The sequence below is a fragment of the Micromys minutus genome (assembly GCF_963924665.1).
Source record: "Micromys minutus genome assembly, chromosome: 10".
In the NCBI taxonomy this organism is placed as follows: domain Eukaryota; kingdom Metazoa; phylum Chordata; class Mammalia; order Rodentia; family Muridae; genus Micromys; species Micromys minutus.
The window spans coordinates 28,037,876-28,051,845 of record NC_137979.1 but is presented as its reverse complement, the minus strand read 5'-3'; the positions used below and the strand labels follow the sequence as shown (position 1 = coordinate 28,051,845).

Genomic DNA, 13,970 nt, shown 5'->3' with positions numbered 1-13,970 from the left:
GACACACAAATACATATGCATATACATATATCCACATACACAAACATATACATGTTCACATGCACGTACATACGTACATAAATACACACACACACATACACACACACACACATATATATATACATATATGTGTATGTATACACATCAACAATTAGAGAAAAAGGCACTGAATTTGAAAGAAGGTTCATGGAAAGAGTTGGAGGGAGGAAAAGAAAGGGAGGAAATGATGTAATTATACAATAATCTGGAAAAAAAATCATAAAAAATAAACATTAAAAAGACAGGAAAAGAACAAATGAGACAAGTTAAAAGGCAAATAAGATGATAGATTTAAAGTAACCATAGTAACTACATCAACTATACATTTTCTAACAAAAGCATTAGGGGGGATGTTTGGAAATTAGAAGAAGAATAGTGGAAGGTAGGAGGGAGGCCAAGAGAGAATAATGGGGAGCAAATAAGATAAAAATATGTTTCATTCAACTATTAAAATGTTACGGTGAATGTTTTGTATAATTAATATATGCAAATAAAAGGAATACAATGATTAAGCACATTTATGGGCCTAAGAAGTCCAATCAAAAGATATAGTCTAGCTAGATAAAAAGTGCAAGAAATAAAAAGAAAAAATAAACAGAAATCATGAAACAGAAAAAGCAGATTAGCAAATGAAAAATGCAAGATCTTGCTTGAAGACACCAGCTCATCTGAAAAACGAAAGGCTTGAAGAAGACATACCATAGAAATGGGTTGGCTCTAAGATGGTCCTAGAGAGACCACCAAACAGCCTACAGCTTCATTATAATGGCATCTTCGTGCTATGTAGTACCCCAGTACTATGGCAATTGACAGTTGCTATGACAGGACCAGAAAGAGCCATGAAACCAGAAAGGGGTGTCTGGCTCCCGGGAAAATCACTGCCCTTGCTCAAACAGGTGTAGATGGTCCTGCAACCATTTGTATTTTGCTGTTAATTCTACTTCCCCAAGAAGTGCTGACTAGTCACATACTCAGGACTTCATTAGAATCTTTCCATTTTAATTAGTAAAATAAAGTGAGAGCCAGTGATTGGGCAGGGTAAGGGAGGTGGAGAGAGAGGGTCAGAGGTGAGAGTACAGAGGAGGACCAAGAGAGAAAGGACCAAGATGGACATCGAAAAGGATGAATTGGATCCAGACAGACTTAATTGGTGTGAGGTAGCTATGAATGTTTTAAGGGTTTTATAGGTCTTATATCTCATATAGAAGGGCAGTTTATATCTTTGTCTATTTGATGTAATCTTACTGTGTTTGTGGATTGAGAGTTTGATATATAAACCTGTATGAAAAGCTATCGTGCCTTAAAGTCATGTTTGTGCTGGGCAGGGTGGCAATTTTACCCGGGTTGGAGGCAGTCATGGGGGCAGAGTGATGGGGGGAGGGAGGCGGCTTGGACGGAGGACAGAGTCCGTGCGTCGGCTCCATACTAGAAGCAGCGCCGGCAGAGTGAGACCTCGGGACCGATAAAGAGATACGCCTTTCCATTCTTAATAATTACTGCAACAGCCCTGTATTTGTGAATTCCTGGCAACCAGAAGTTGGGAAGTTGAATAGAGACTGTGTTTCTCACATCTGTTCTTTTCTTTCTTTTTGTCTTTCCACACTGCCAGAATTTACTGAACAACAATAAATTCACAAGGCATAAAAGTTTGAACAGCAGCAAGTTATCAGATGTTCCTACTTTCCTTGATGGCCCTGGCTGAGGCAAACACAAAGTTATTTATTCCTCTTCTAACAGCTAATGTTCATTCTCACACCACACATTACACACCACAGAGTAAACACATGTACACATGCACACATGCATGCACAAACACACACTCGCATACACACACACATGCATGTATGTTACAGGAAAAACTGCAAGGAGTTAAAGAAATAAAGAATTTCAAAGAGGCCTGAGAATCCAGAGCTGGGAAACTGATCAAATTCTAAAGGAGTCTATGGGAACGAGATTCAGAACCAGCTCGAGTTTTCCGTAGAATCTCCGTGGCTTCTGTTTTAGAGTCAGCCTGCAGTTCAGAGTCGGACAGGAAGACGGGGAGAGGGCTGATGAGAAGACCATAGGCCTTCATCTTCAGGGAATAAGCCAGCAGAAGGCCCTAAGGAAGTCAAATGCCAGCTGGAAGGCTGGTGGGAGCTGTGGCCATCTCAGAACTGGGAACAGAGTCTCCTTTACTGCTCAGCAGCTATTAGGTCAGTATTAGTTCCATAGTTCCAAAGAGAGTGAGGAAACCAGTTTACAAGTAAAAACTATTCCATTTATTCACTTTGGAAAACCGTATCTAAATGCACACAGGATGTGTGTATAAGATTGTTCATTGAAGCATATTTCTCTCAAAATACTAGAAACAACCTAATTCCTATTAATAAAAGAATTCTAAGAAATTGCAATGTTTTTATATTACACTATATGGCAGTTAAACTTCTTTTACGGTTGATTTAGTGTTTATTTTTCATGTATGGACGTTTTGTCTATGTTATGTGAAAGCACCACATGCATGTCTGGTGCCTACAGATACCAGAAGAGGAAGTTGGATCCCCAGGGACTGGAGCTATTGATGGTCATAAACTGCCACATGGGTGCAGGGAGCTGAACCCGAGTCCTCTGCAAAAGCAGCAAGTGATCTTAACTGCTGAGCCATTTCTCCAGCTCCTAAAATGAATAAAATATATTTCTTTATCTGCACAAATTAGAACCCAGCGTTGAGTAAACCTAAGCATTTTGAAAGCCAGACATGGTAGCATACACCTGTAGTCTCAGAACTTGGAGAGCCAAAGCAGGAGTTCCAGGCCAGCCTGGGCTACCTACCAAGTCTCAGGCCAGCCTGGGCTACCTACCAAGTCTCAGGCCACACTGGGCTATGCCTCAACTCCCTTCCAAAACCACAGTTTCAAAAGGCAACTTAAACAATGACACATACACTTAATCAGTCTAATACAGTTTTGCTCATGCTTCTTATGTGTATGTGCATGCTCATGTGTACATGCACATGTGTGTGCATGCATGCACATGTAGAGGTCAAAGAATAACCTTGGCTGTTGTTCTTTTTTTAATTCTTTGAGATGGAATCTCCCACTGGCCTAGAATTTCTCCAGTCAACTAGACTGGACGGCCAGAGAGCCCCAGGGTACATCTTGTCTCTACCTCCCAGTGCTGGGATTACATGACCTCGTCACCACACCCAGCTTTCTTACGTGGGTTCTGCAAACTGAACTAGGTCCTTGTAATAATAAGGCAAGCACTTCTCACCAACTGAGCCATCTCCCAAACCCTGTATGGACTTCCAACGATTGTTATTTCCAGCTCCTAGGATCACAGGTGGTGTTAGCTTTGCCATTTTGTTTTTACGTTTCTCGGAAATTAAAATGTTCTCAGAATAACATATGAAAGGTCAAGGAGCAGTTCACTGTATGTGACATATACAGGTCGTGGTACATAAGAACTGGGTACTGTGCATTGAGTATAACAAGTCATGTCAGTCCCAACAAATAATTATTTTTAATTGAACAACTTTATTTTAAAAAACAAAGATAAATGTACAGATTTTAAAGGCATTCTTGCATAACAGTATGTGAATACATTTTTGTCAGTACTTGATTTTTTTAAAGGTTTGATAGTATGCCTTAAAATCTTACAAGTTACAATGAGCATAAAGTACATGTAAAACAAGATGTAACCTGGAAATAGTCAGTTTTCTTGGTGTGTAAAGATTAAGCATAATGATTTTTCTTTTTCCTTTTTTTGACCTTGTTTTTCTTGAACTTCATATAGCCTGTAAGTTGTTTCTGGGGTGTTCAGAGCTTTCTGGGGTTAGTATCCAATTATCAGTGACTGCATATGATGTCTGTTCTTTTGTGACTGGGTTACCTCACTTAGGATGATATTCTCTAGATGCATCCATTTTCCTATGAATTTCATAAAGTCATTGTTTCTGATAGCTGAGTAGTACTCCATTTTGTAAATATACCACAATTTTTGTATCCATTCATCTACTGAAGGACATGTGGGTTCTTTCCAGCTTCTGGCTGTTATAAATAGGGCTGCTATGAACATTGTGGTGCATGTGCCTTTGTTGTATGTTGGAGCTTCTCTGGGGTATATGCCCAGAAGTGGAATAGCTGGGTCTTCAGGTAGTACTATATCCAATTTTCTGAGGAACCGCCAGACTGATTTCCAGAGTGGTTGTGCCAGTTTGCAACCCCACCAACAGTGGAGAAGGGTTCCTCTTTCTCTGCATCCTCGCCAGCATCTACTGTCATCTGAATTTTTGATCTTAGCCATTCTGACTGGTGTGAGGTGGAATCTCAGGGTTGTTTTGATTTGCATTTCCCTGATGGCTAAGGATGTCAAGCACTTCCTTAGATGCTTCTCAGCCATTCGATATTCCTCAATTGAGAACTTTTTGTTTGTCTGTACCCCATTTTTAATAGGGTTGTTTGATTCTCTGGTGTCTAACTTGTTGAGTCTTTTGTATACCTTGAATATTAGGCCTCTATCAGATGTGGGGTTGGTAAAGATCTTTTCCCAATCTGTTGGCTGCTGTTTTGTTTTCTTGACAGTGTCCTTAGCCTTACAGAAACTTTGCAATCTCATTAAGTCCCATTTGTCAATATTTGACCTTAGAGCACGAGCCATTGGTGTTCTGTTCAGGAAACTTTCTCCCATGCCTATGTGTTCTAAGGTTTTCCCTACTTTCTCTTCTAATAGTTTCAGTGTACCTGGTTTAATGTGGAGATCTTTGATCCACTTGCACTTGAGCTTTGTACAAGGAGATAAGAAAGGGTCTATTTTCATTCTTCTGCATGCTGAGTGCCAGTTGGACCAACACCATTTGTTGAAGAGGCTGTCCTTTTTCCATTGAATGTTTACAGCCCCTTTGTCAAAAATCAGGTGACCATATATGTGAGGGCTCATTTCTGGATCTTCTATTCTATTCCATTGATCCACGTGCCTATCTCTGTAGTGCTTCCAAAAAGAAACTGGAGAGAGCATACACTAGCAACTTGACAGCGCAGTTAAAAGCTCTAGAACAAAAGGAAGCAGATACACCCAAGAGGAGTAGACGGCAAGAAATAATCAAACTCAGAGCAGAAATTGACCAAATAAAAACAAAAAGAACCATTCGAAGAATCAACAAAACCAAGAGCTGGTTCTTTGAGAAAATTAACAAGATTGATAAACCCTTAGCTAGACTAACTAGAGGGCTAAGAGAGAGTATCCAAATTAACAAAATCAGAAAGGAAAGTGGAGAGATAACTGAAACTGAGGAAATTCAAAAAATCATCAGATCCTACTACAAAAGCCTATACTCAACAAAGCTGGAAAATTTGGAGGAAATAGATGAATTCCTAGACATACAAGATACTAAAGTTTAACCAGCACCAAGTAAATCATCTAAATAATTCCATAACACCTAAAGAAAAAAAAGCAGTCATTAAAAGCCTCCCAACCAAAAAAAAAAACCCAGGTTCTGATGGGTCCAGTGCAGAATTCTATCAGACATTTATTGACGACCTAATACCAATACTCTCCAAACTATTCCACAAAATAAAGTGAGATGGAACCTAACTCATTTTTCGAGGTCACAATAACCCTCATTCCAACAAATAACTTTTAAATATCCCCTAAGCCCAAGGCATCATGACATGTAACAAAATGAGAGAATTAAGTATAAGCCTATGGGCAAGATGCAGCTTCTTGAGTTTGATGCTGTAGCTTTGATTTTCATAATGGGAAGAGAGGTGGTGGTCACAGTGATAGACTTTTCAGGAAGTCATGATCTAGCATCATGAAGATTTTAACTGTGCTGCAGCTACTAATTGCAGACTTTCTGTGTAGGTGCTGGCCTTGGATCGGCAGAGGACACTGACCTTGCTGGAAGCCTTCTATGATCAAAGCTCTTCCACCACTCGGAGTTTACTCCGAAACCCAAGACAATGTAAGTGTGGCTGGGAGGGAAGAGTGTACTGAAGCTGAAGCACAGGGGCATGGTTTTTCTCCCCAGGGAGCCCGAGCATCTCCCCACACCATGGTAGCCGCAGCTTATCTACTTGTTCCCATCCCCACCACTAGGCAGATTTTCACCAGACCGCAATCGTCAAACCTGTGTCCTATCAGAACTCAACAAGAACAGCTTTTAAATTTGTTACTATGAAGAAAGGCTTTGGTGATAATCTGAATGCTTTAACGACTAAGTTAAGAATGGTTATTCCATTTATAATTACAATTTAGAATTCTAAGGTTTCTACAGAAGATATGTCCTTTGCCAAAGTGGCTTTACTTACATGCTTTTATAGTAAAATATACATATATACCAATGTGTCAAAATATTCTTTTTATATTTATCAATAAATATGAATACAGAGTTGTTGGTTTTTCTTTATTGTGTTTTCTTGTCATAGCATTCCTATGGACATCAGAAGACAGTTCTTTTCTTCCACCATGTGGGTTCAGAGGATCCAACTTAAGGAAAATGTCTTTAATGGCTGTTTTTTCCTATTTCTGTATGTGTACTTACTACTTGGAGACTTAATAATCTGTGGGTGCTGTAATAACAGCTTTAGGAGCCACCGTGTTAAAGCTTAATTACTAAATATTCCAAGAATGGGGACAGGCTGGAATTTTATCTGCAGGGGATGCTCTTTCAAACTGAGTCTCATTGTGTTAGTTTTGAGAACTCTCAGTCTTCCTGCTTCACCTTAATGGTGGCATCATGGGTCAGTGTAGTTATATCCAGCATACTATGTCGAATTTTAACAGTGAAATCCCAGTTACTACTATCCAGGCTTTCCTGAAAGTCCTTCCTTCTTCCCTCCATCTCTCCCTTTGTCTCTCCTTCCCTTTCTTTCTTCTGCACTAGAAACTGAACTTATATTAATCTACCCCCGAAATGCACTCTTAACTTTCTCATAAAATTCTGAAGCATGCAGCCTCCTAAGTCTTGGAAGAAAGAGTTGTGGAATAAAGAATTGAAGGAAAAGGGGGAGATGGAAACCGAACCAAGTTAACGATAGCCATCAACAAGGCTAGCCTTTATTTGTATAATGGGTACTTTTTCATTTATCATTATTTGAGCGTGATGTGGGGGTGGGGTGTGTGTGGAAGTTGGAGGAAGTCAGAAGTCAACTCTGGAATTCGTCTCCTACCTCTATGTGGGCTCTGGAGATCAAACTGAGGTTGTGCATCAAGCACGACTCTCCAGCCTGTATTGTAGATATTTTAAAATATATTTGAGATGAAAAGACAGTTCCAGTCCCTATATCTATACTGTACTTATTGTGAGGAAAGGGGCCACCATGGTAAGGGACGAATTCCATTTGTTTTTAGCAATCCAAGCAACAGCCCAAACAACAAGAAAAGAGATGTTCATTTTCTAAAACACACCTTCCAGGAAGAGTGAATAATTAGTTTAGGGTAGTGGGAATTCTTATATTCCCTTATGTATCTAGTTGCAGCAAAAGGTACCTGATATTTGTCATTGTTTAAGACAAGATCTCCTTACATATTGGAACTTGCTACAGGCTAGATTCAAACTCACAAAGATTTGTCTGTTACCACCCCTTAGTGCTGGGGTTAAAGACACATGTCACTACACCCAACTCTGATATTTATTTGTAAAGTGATAAGCTTATGTAGTAATCACTGCCCTCAATGCCATTCTTATACCAATTCTATAATTCTGATTTTGTGCTGTGAGATCAATTATTTGGATAAATCCTTCGTTGTCTGCATTAGGGCCGTTTGTCGAATTTGAGGAGATAGAGTTGACTGAATTCTGGGGAGACATGGATATTAAGAAGCACATCTATGAAGACTTTGATGAACTTCTCTTAAAGATGAATATATTAGTTGCTGAAAAACTTGCAGGCAAACTCCCAGAAGATAAAGATCTCCCACAACAGCAGAGAGAGATCAGTACAGACCGAGAACCTTCATCAGACTCGGCAATAGAGCCAGGAACTGCCACCTCACAACAGAAACCCCATAGAGTGTCACTTACAGAACAAGTACAGCGCAAGTCATCTGCTTTAAGACAAGGACCAAGCAGAGGGTTGGTGGCAGAGCAAGGGTCCCGAAGAAGTTCAGCCATGGAACAAGAGCCACAAACAGGGCAAGACCCTAACAGAGATTCAATGTCAGAACAAGAATCACCCAGACAGTCCGTCACAGAGGAAGGATCGCAGAGAGGGTCAACTTCAGAACCTGGGCAACGCAGAGCATCGACAGCAGGATATAGCAGAAAGCCATCTGTAGCTGACTCCAGCAGTTCTTCAGAAGCAGGGTCGCGCAGAGGATCCGGAGGTCAGCGAAAAGGGTCAGGAGGGCGCAAAATGTCTGGTTCAGAATATGGACCTACTCAAGAGTCCATAACAGAAGAGCCCCTCTACGAGTCGGAACAAGAACCACAAATAGACACCATTCAAGAACAGGAGGCAGACTCAGCTTCACAATTAGAAGCAGGAGGTGCCTTACAAGAAAGTAAAAGCTCAGAATTCAATAAAATGGAATCTCAAGAAAAAAAGCCCGTGCAGCTCATCAACGAAGAACAAGAACAAGTCCCGGTGGACTCCAAACAGCGTGAGGAAGTTCCCGTAGTCAGCAAAAAGCAGCGCCCATATGGCAAAAAAACCCACATTTCAGGTAGTTACTTAGTTCTATAAAATCATCTGTTTTATAGATTGTTGAAATAATTTTATAGTTTTTTCTGTTTTCTGGAGTGACTGTTAAAAAGTCTTTTTAGAAAGTACTCATTTAAGTTAGGATCTTTGCTGGATATCACGTCATGCAAATCACAAGCCTGTTTTGGTGTTCAACGCATGAGTCTAGACATTGAACTCTCAATTGAATGAAACCCAGAATGCTTATTATTAATGTTCCGAGAGTTTCATTTATAGAAAAAGTCTATTAATAAGAAATCTAGCAATGTTTTAATTGGGGGTGTTTTTTTAATTTGTTTGCATTTATTTATTTATTTTTGTCTTTTGTTTTTTAAGACAAGGATTCTCTGTGTAGCCCTGACTGTCCTGGAACTTGTTGTATAGACCAGGCTGTCCCTGAACTCAGAGATCCGCCTGCCTCTGCCTCCCAAAACCTGGGATTAAAGGAGTGTACTATCACCACCCAGATTTTCATTGGGTTATTTTTTTTAAAGGTAGACACATGACTGTGTTAAATGCAAGTCACTCAATTTTTCTTTGTTTCAACAGTAAAATGGGTCAGGCACAGTGGCACATGCGTTTAATCTCTGCACTGAGGTGATAGAGGAAAGTGGATTGCTGTTGTTAGCTAGTCTGGTCTACACAGTGAGTTCCAGGCCAGTCAGGGCTACATAGATAAAAACATGTCTCAAAAACACAAACAAAACCAGGCTTTTGCTTCTTTCACTTTTAAATCTTTTCCTAGAAGAATTTCCAACAGCTGTATTTTAGACAGAAGACATTCTAAATTTTTATTTTTTTTTAATTTCATAAAATTTTTATTATTTTAAATTTAATTTTATGTGTATGGGTGTTTTACATGTCCACACCATGTGTACAGTACCCACAGAGGCCAGACGAGGGCGACAGACCCAATGGACCTGGAGTTACAGATGGCTGTGAGAGCAAGCTGGGAGTTCCCAGACAGCCTAGGAGCTGAGAACAAAGCCTAGGCCCTCTTCAAGCACATGTGCTCTTAAACAGCTAAGCCATCTCACCAGCCCCTGGAGCTCAATGTACAGCCCTCTCATTGGTTAGAATTTAGGTATCTAGCAACACTTTGCTATAAGAGAGACTGGGAAACATAACCTCATTTTTGTGGCCAAACAGCTTTCGCCACAGAGCCTCTCTCAATAATCAAAGTTATTAACTGATTTCATTATGGTTGCTTATGACACATGTACATGAGGAAGAACTTAGGGTTTGGATTGTTATGTCTGCAAGGAATGTGTCTCATCATTAAACTCAGAATGTCTAATGAATTATTTTATTCTCTCTGTCTCTGTCTCTCTGTCTCTATCTCTCTCTGTCTCTCTGTCTCTGTCTCTGTCTCTCTTTCTCTCTCTCTCTCTCTCTCTCTCTGTGTGTGTGCTTCGGATTAAATTCAGGTCATTGGGTTTGACAGCAGGCACTTTGGCCCACCGTGTCATGACACCAGCCCTGCCATTTTCTTGTGTTCCCCCAGGAGCTTCAAAAAGGGATTTGAAGAAAGACAAAGCCTCTGAACCCAAGCCCCAACACATAGAAGAAAAAAAATGGTCAGGTAACTCCTCACTAAACCGCCCTTTCCTTTGTACCCTAGAGGAAAGATGTGGCTAAAATGAATGGGCTGTGTCATGTAATGTGTCTCTCACAGGGGAATTCTTGACGTGTGACTGGAAGATGAAACATGTCAAATCTGAAGATGAGGAGCAGGCCAAATTAATCTGTGGCGACTCCAGATTTACAGGTACATGTTAATGAACAAGCTAGGAGAGGCAGGTGACAATCTAACACGGGACTTTAGTTTACCACTGCACCTCTTGCAGATGGGGTTTAACTAAAACACACCGAAATCCTTACACTGTCTTGTCTCTGGAAGCTGACAGACCTAAATGGCAGCATGATGGGTACTTGGACGGGAGGGTGATGGTGACACGTGCTATTGGTGGGTTACCATGGTGAATGCTCCTAGTTAGAACATCTAAACTTTAAGTTTCTGGCAGTGCTGTAATTTAGCTACTGCATTGCCCTAACCCTGGTTTAAAGGCATGATCCAAACACATGAAAGGATACAGATATCAGCTATTAGAACTCCATAAAAATAACTAAGTATTTCCCTAGTAGGCCTACACCCAAACATGGGAGACAGGTGAGAGTGCCTCTTGTTTACGAAGACTGAACAATAAAAAGAACTGTAGAACAGAAGGAAGTGCGGCTCATGGCTATCAGATGAGCCACATGTCTAGCTATGATTGTTTCAAGTAATGTTCATATTTTTAAAATGCTATTTTATTGTATTTTCCTCATCGCTTTAAGAAGTACACCTAGTGGGCCTGGAGAGATGGCTCAGTGGTTAAGAGCACTGACTCTTCTTCCAGAGGTCCTGAGTTCAAATCCCAGCAACCACATGGTGGCTCACAACCATCTGTAATGGGATATGATACCCTCCTCTGGTGTGTCTGAAGATAGCTACAGTGTACTCATATGCGTAAAATAAATAAAATATTTTTAAAGTGCAACTAATCATAGTTTAAAGCAAGATTATTTTCTATCTGCAATCTTTTCTCATTTAAGCCTGAATCAAACAAAAGTAAACTTTGTTTTCAATCTAAGTAATTAACTGGTGTTCGTTCATGTGACTTATGCATGTGTGTGGATGTGGTTGGTGATGTGTCTCCTGCTGTTGACACCTTACCGTTTGTAGATGGGGTCTTTCTCAGAACCTGGAGCTTGTCATTTCAGCCTTACCCGAGGAGCTGCCTGTCAATAGCCCACAGCACTGGGACTTAAGCACTGTACCCAGTTTTTACACGGCTGCTAGGAATCTAAACCCAGCTCCCCAAGGCTGCTCAGCAAGCACTTTACCCACTGAGTCATTTTCCAAAGCCCAAATAACACTTTCTGTCCTCAAAGTCTTTCAGCGAACATGTGCACCGTTTGTCAAGTTCCTATGGCCGTCAAGTCCCGGTTCTTCATCTGTGTCAGTTGTTGTTGGCAGCATCTTTAGAATCTCGTGAGAAATGGTTATTTCTGAGTTAATCAGATCCCTCATAGGGGGCACAGGGGCACAACTGATTGAATCTATGAATGAGTGTAAGACGGGTCAGTAGGATGACATAATGTCACATTGAGCTTCAGAACAAATATATTAGCCAAGAGTCTTAGGGAGAGGAGTTGGTGTGTAGCGTTTACTAGAGCATTTAACTGGTTAGTCTGAATGGAGCTGCTTTATGCACAGCAGCTCCAACAGAGCTCTCTCCCCCCACCTCCCTTCTCTCTCTTCCTCCCTCCCTCCCTCCCCCTTCTCTCTGCCATGTCTTCTGCACCACTTTTGATTTTAGGCAGTTTTCTTCACATTGTCTCAAAAATGACCTCAAGAGCATCCATCTAAGTGTTACATGCTACTTATTCAGCAATCAGAATGCAAACCAAAAACTACCCTTGTAGTCCTCAAAATAGTGCTGAGGCTAGCTCTCATTGGCCTAGAATAGGTTGCATTGTTGTTATATATGAATTCCTGGCCAGCCATTACATCATCCACTCCAAGGAGCAAAAGTGGGAAGGCTCGGTGCCATTTTGCTCCCCCTCTAAACTGACAGTGGAAGATGTTCCCTCCATGAAAACTGCAGTTGCTTTCATCATAGAGAAAACATGGTTCCCCGAGAGGTAGAAACGAGTCCATGTTGGAGCCAGGTTTTAGCTCCATGGTAGTGCTCTTGTTTAGAATATGCAGAACCTTGTATTCAATCACCCGAACAAAGTGAGTGGAGTCCTATCATAACAGGCACTTACTTTCCCCCTAAGACTTGAGAGAAGCCATTACTGCCTGATATATCTTTCTCCTTCACAGACCTACATGCAACGATTAGGAATTTTCAGACCTACAAGGGGATCAAAGGGAGGAGTGCTTTCAATGGAGTCTCCCTCAACTTGCTACAGTTTGTACAGCTCCTGGAGACATTTGTTGGTGAAGACACCTCCTTAAGTGTTAGCCAGAGCCTCACCTCCTTTTTCCAGAAGAACTATTCTGAAACAAAGCAAGAGAAAATTAAAGCCTTAGGACAGGTGGGTAACATTTACCAGTGCAACAAGTAAGGTCACTATTTATCTGTAAATTCCCAACCTTGGTTGTTTCTAGTGTGCCGTCTCTTTAGGAAGGCACAACCAAGCAGAGACATGGTGCCACACGCCTTTAATCCCGGAACTTGGGAGGCAGAGGCAGGCAGATCTCTGAGAGTTCTATGGCAGCCTGATCTGCAGAGGGAGTTCCAGATCAGTGAGGGCTAAGCAGAGAAACCCTGTCCCCAAAACAAACAAAAGCAACCCAGCATAGCCATGAAATAAAACACTGCTTGGTGAGACCACACTCCAGAGAACTCATTTTTCTAAAAATAACATGATTGATTGCTTCTGGCCAGAGATGGCCCATGGTACAGCCTTGTTCTGTCCTCTGAAGCCTGAGGTGCAGGCATGTACAGATGTGAAGGTGTGAAGGCATGAAGGCGTGTGTGTGCACTGTCTGCCTTGTGGGAACATCTGCAGATGCACATACTTAGGGATGTGCTTATCCCTTGAGTGTGTGCTTTTGTTCATGGGTCCCCAGTGGTACATTTCCCCTAAGCTCTTACTTGAATGATAAATAAGTGTACACACACTACCTTATATGAGCAACTTACTCTGTATTATGGGAAGTTTGGGAATTAGATTCACCATGTTTATTCAAGTAATCCCACTGTTCTTATGAGTTATCTCAGCCTAAGTCCAGGCTTAATATCCCTTTGGCCTCCTCAAATGCAGTCTCCTTCATTCAATCAAAGAGTACTTATTTACTTGTGTGTGTGCATGTGTGTATGTGTGGGTGCGTTGTGCTGAGGATCAAACCTAAGTTATTACATACTTTAAGCAAGTGCTTGACCACTGAGCTTTACCTCTAGCCCTTAGAATTTTGGCACTGAATCTTGCTATGTAGCCAGGCTATCCATGAATTCATAATCCTTCTGCTTTAGCCTCCCGGGTGCTGAGATATGCGCCACCATGGCTGGCATAGTCATTAATTTCATAATTAAATCAAGCTATTTAGTAGTTCAATAATTATCCATTATCTAATTAAAATTATTTAGTGACAAATATTTTTAAAAACTGTTAAAAAATCAGCGTTAGGTTAAATGAATGTTAAATAAAAACATTTTTTCTTTTTCTTTTAAACAAGATTTTATTTTAAATTATGTGTACATGTGTGTAAGTCTATGT

The 13,970-nt window shown here is 40.8% G+C and overlaps 2 protein-coding genes across 2 annotated transcripts in view; one reads left to right on the top strand and one right to left on the bottom strand.

The window, feature by feature from the left end:
* Positions 1–13,970, bottom strand: part of LOC308426474 (ATP synthase membrane subunit K, mitochondrial-like) — a 316,992-nt gene that overhangs the window by 58,749 nt on the left and 244,273 nt on the right. The gene's annotated exons all lie outside the window — the stretch shown is intronic.
* Positions 1–13,970, top strand: part of EFCAB5 (EF-hand calcium binding domain 5) — a gene marked incomplete at both ends in the record, with an annotated part of 109,788 nt that overhangs the window by 50,775 nt on the left and 45,043 nt on the right. Inside the window, 5 exons of the mRNA XM_080922414.1 lie at positions 5,881–5,980; positions 7,777–8,682; positions 10,204–10,281; positions 10,375–10,467; positions 12,571–12,785. Of these exons, the coding sequence (XP_080778540.1) occupies positions 5,881–5,980; positions 7,777–8,682; positions 10,204–10,281; positions 10,375–10,467; positions 12,571–12,785 (1,392 nt within the window). The remainder of the gene's footprint in view (positions 1–5,880; positions 5,981–7,776; positions 8,683–10,203; positions 10,282–10,374; positions 10,468–12,570; positions 12,786–13,970) is intronic.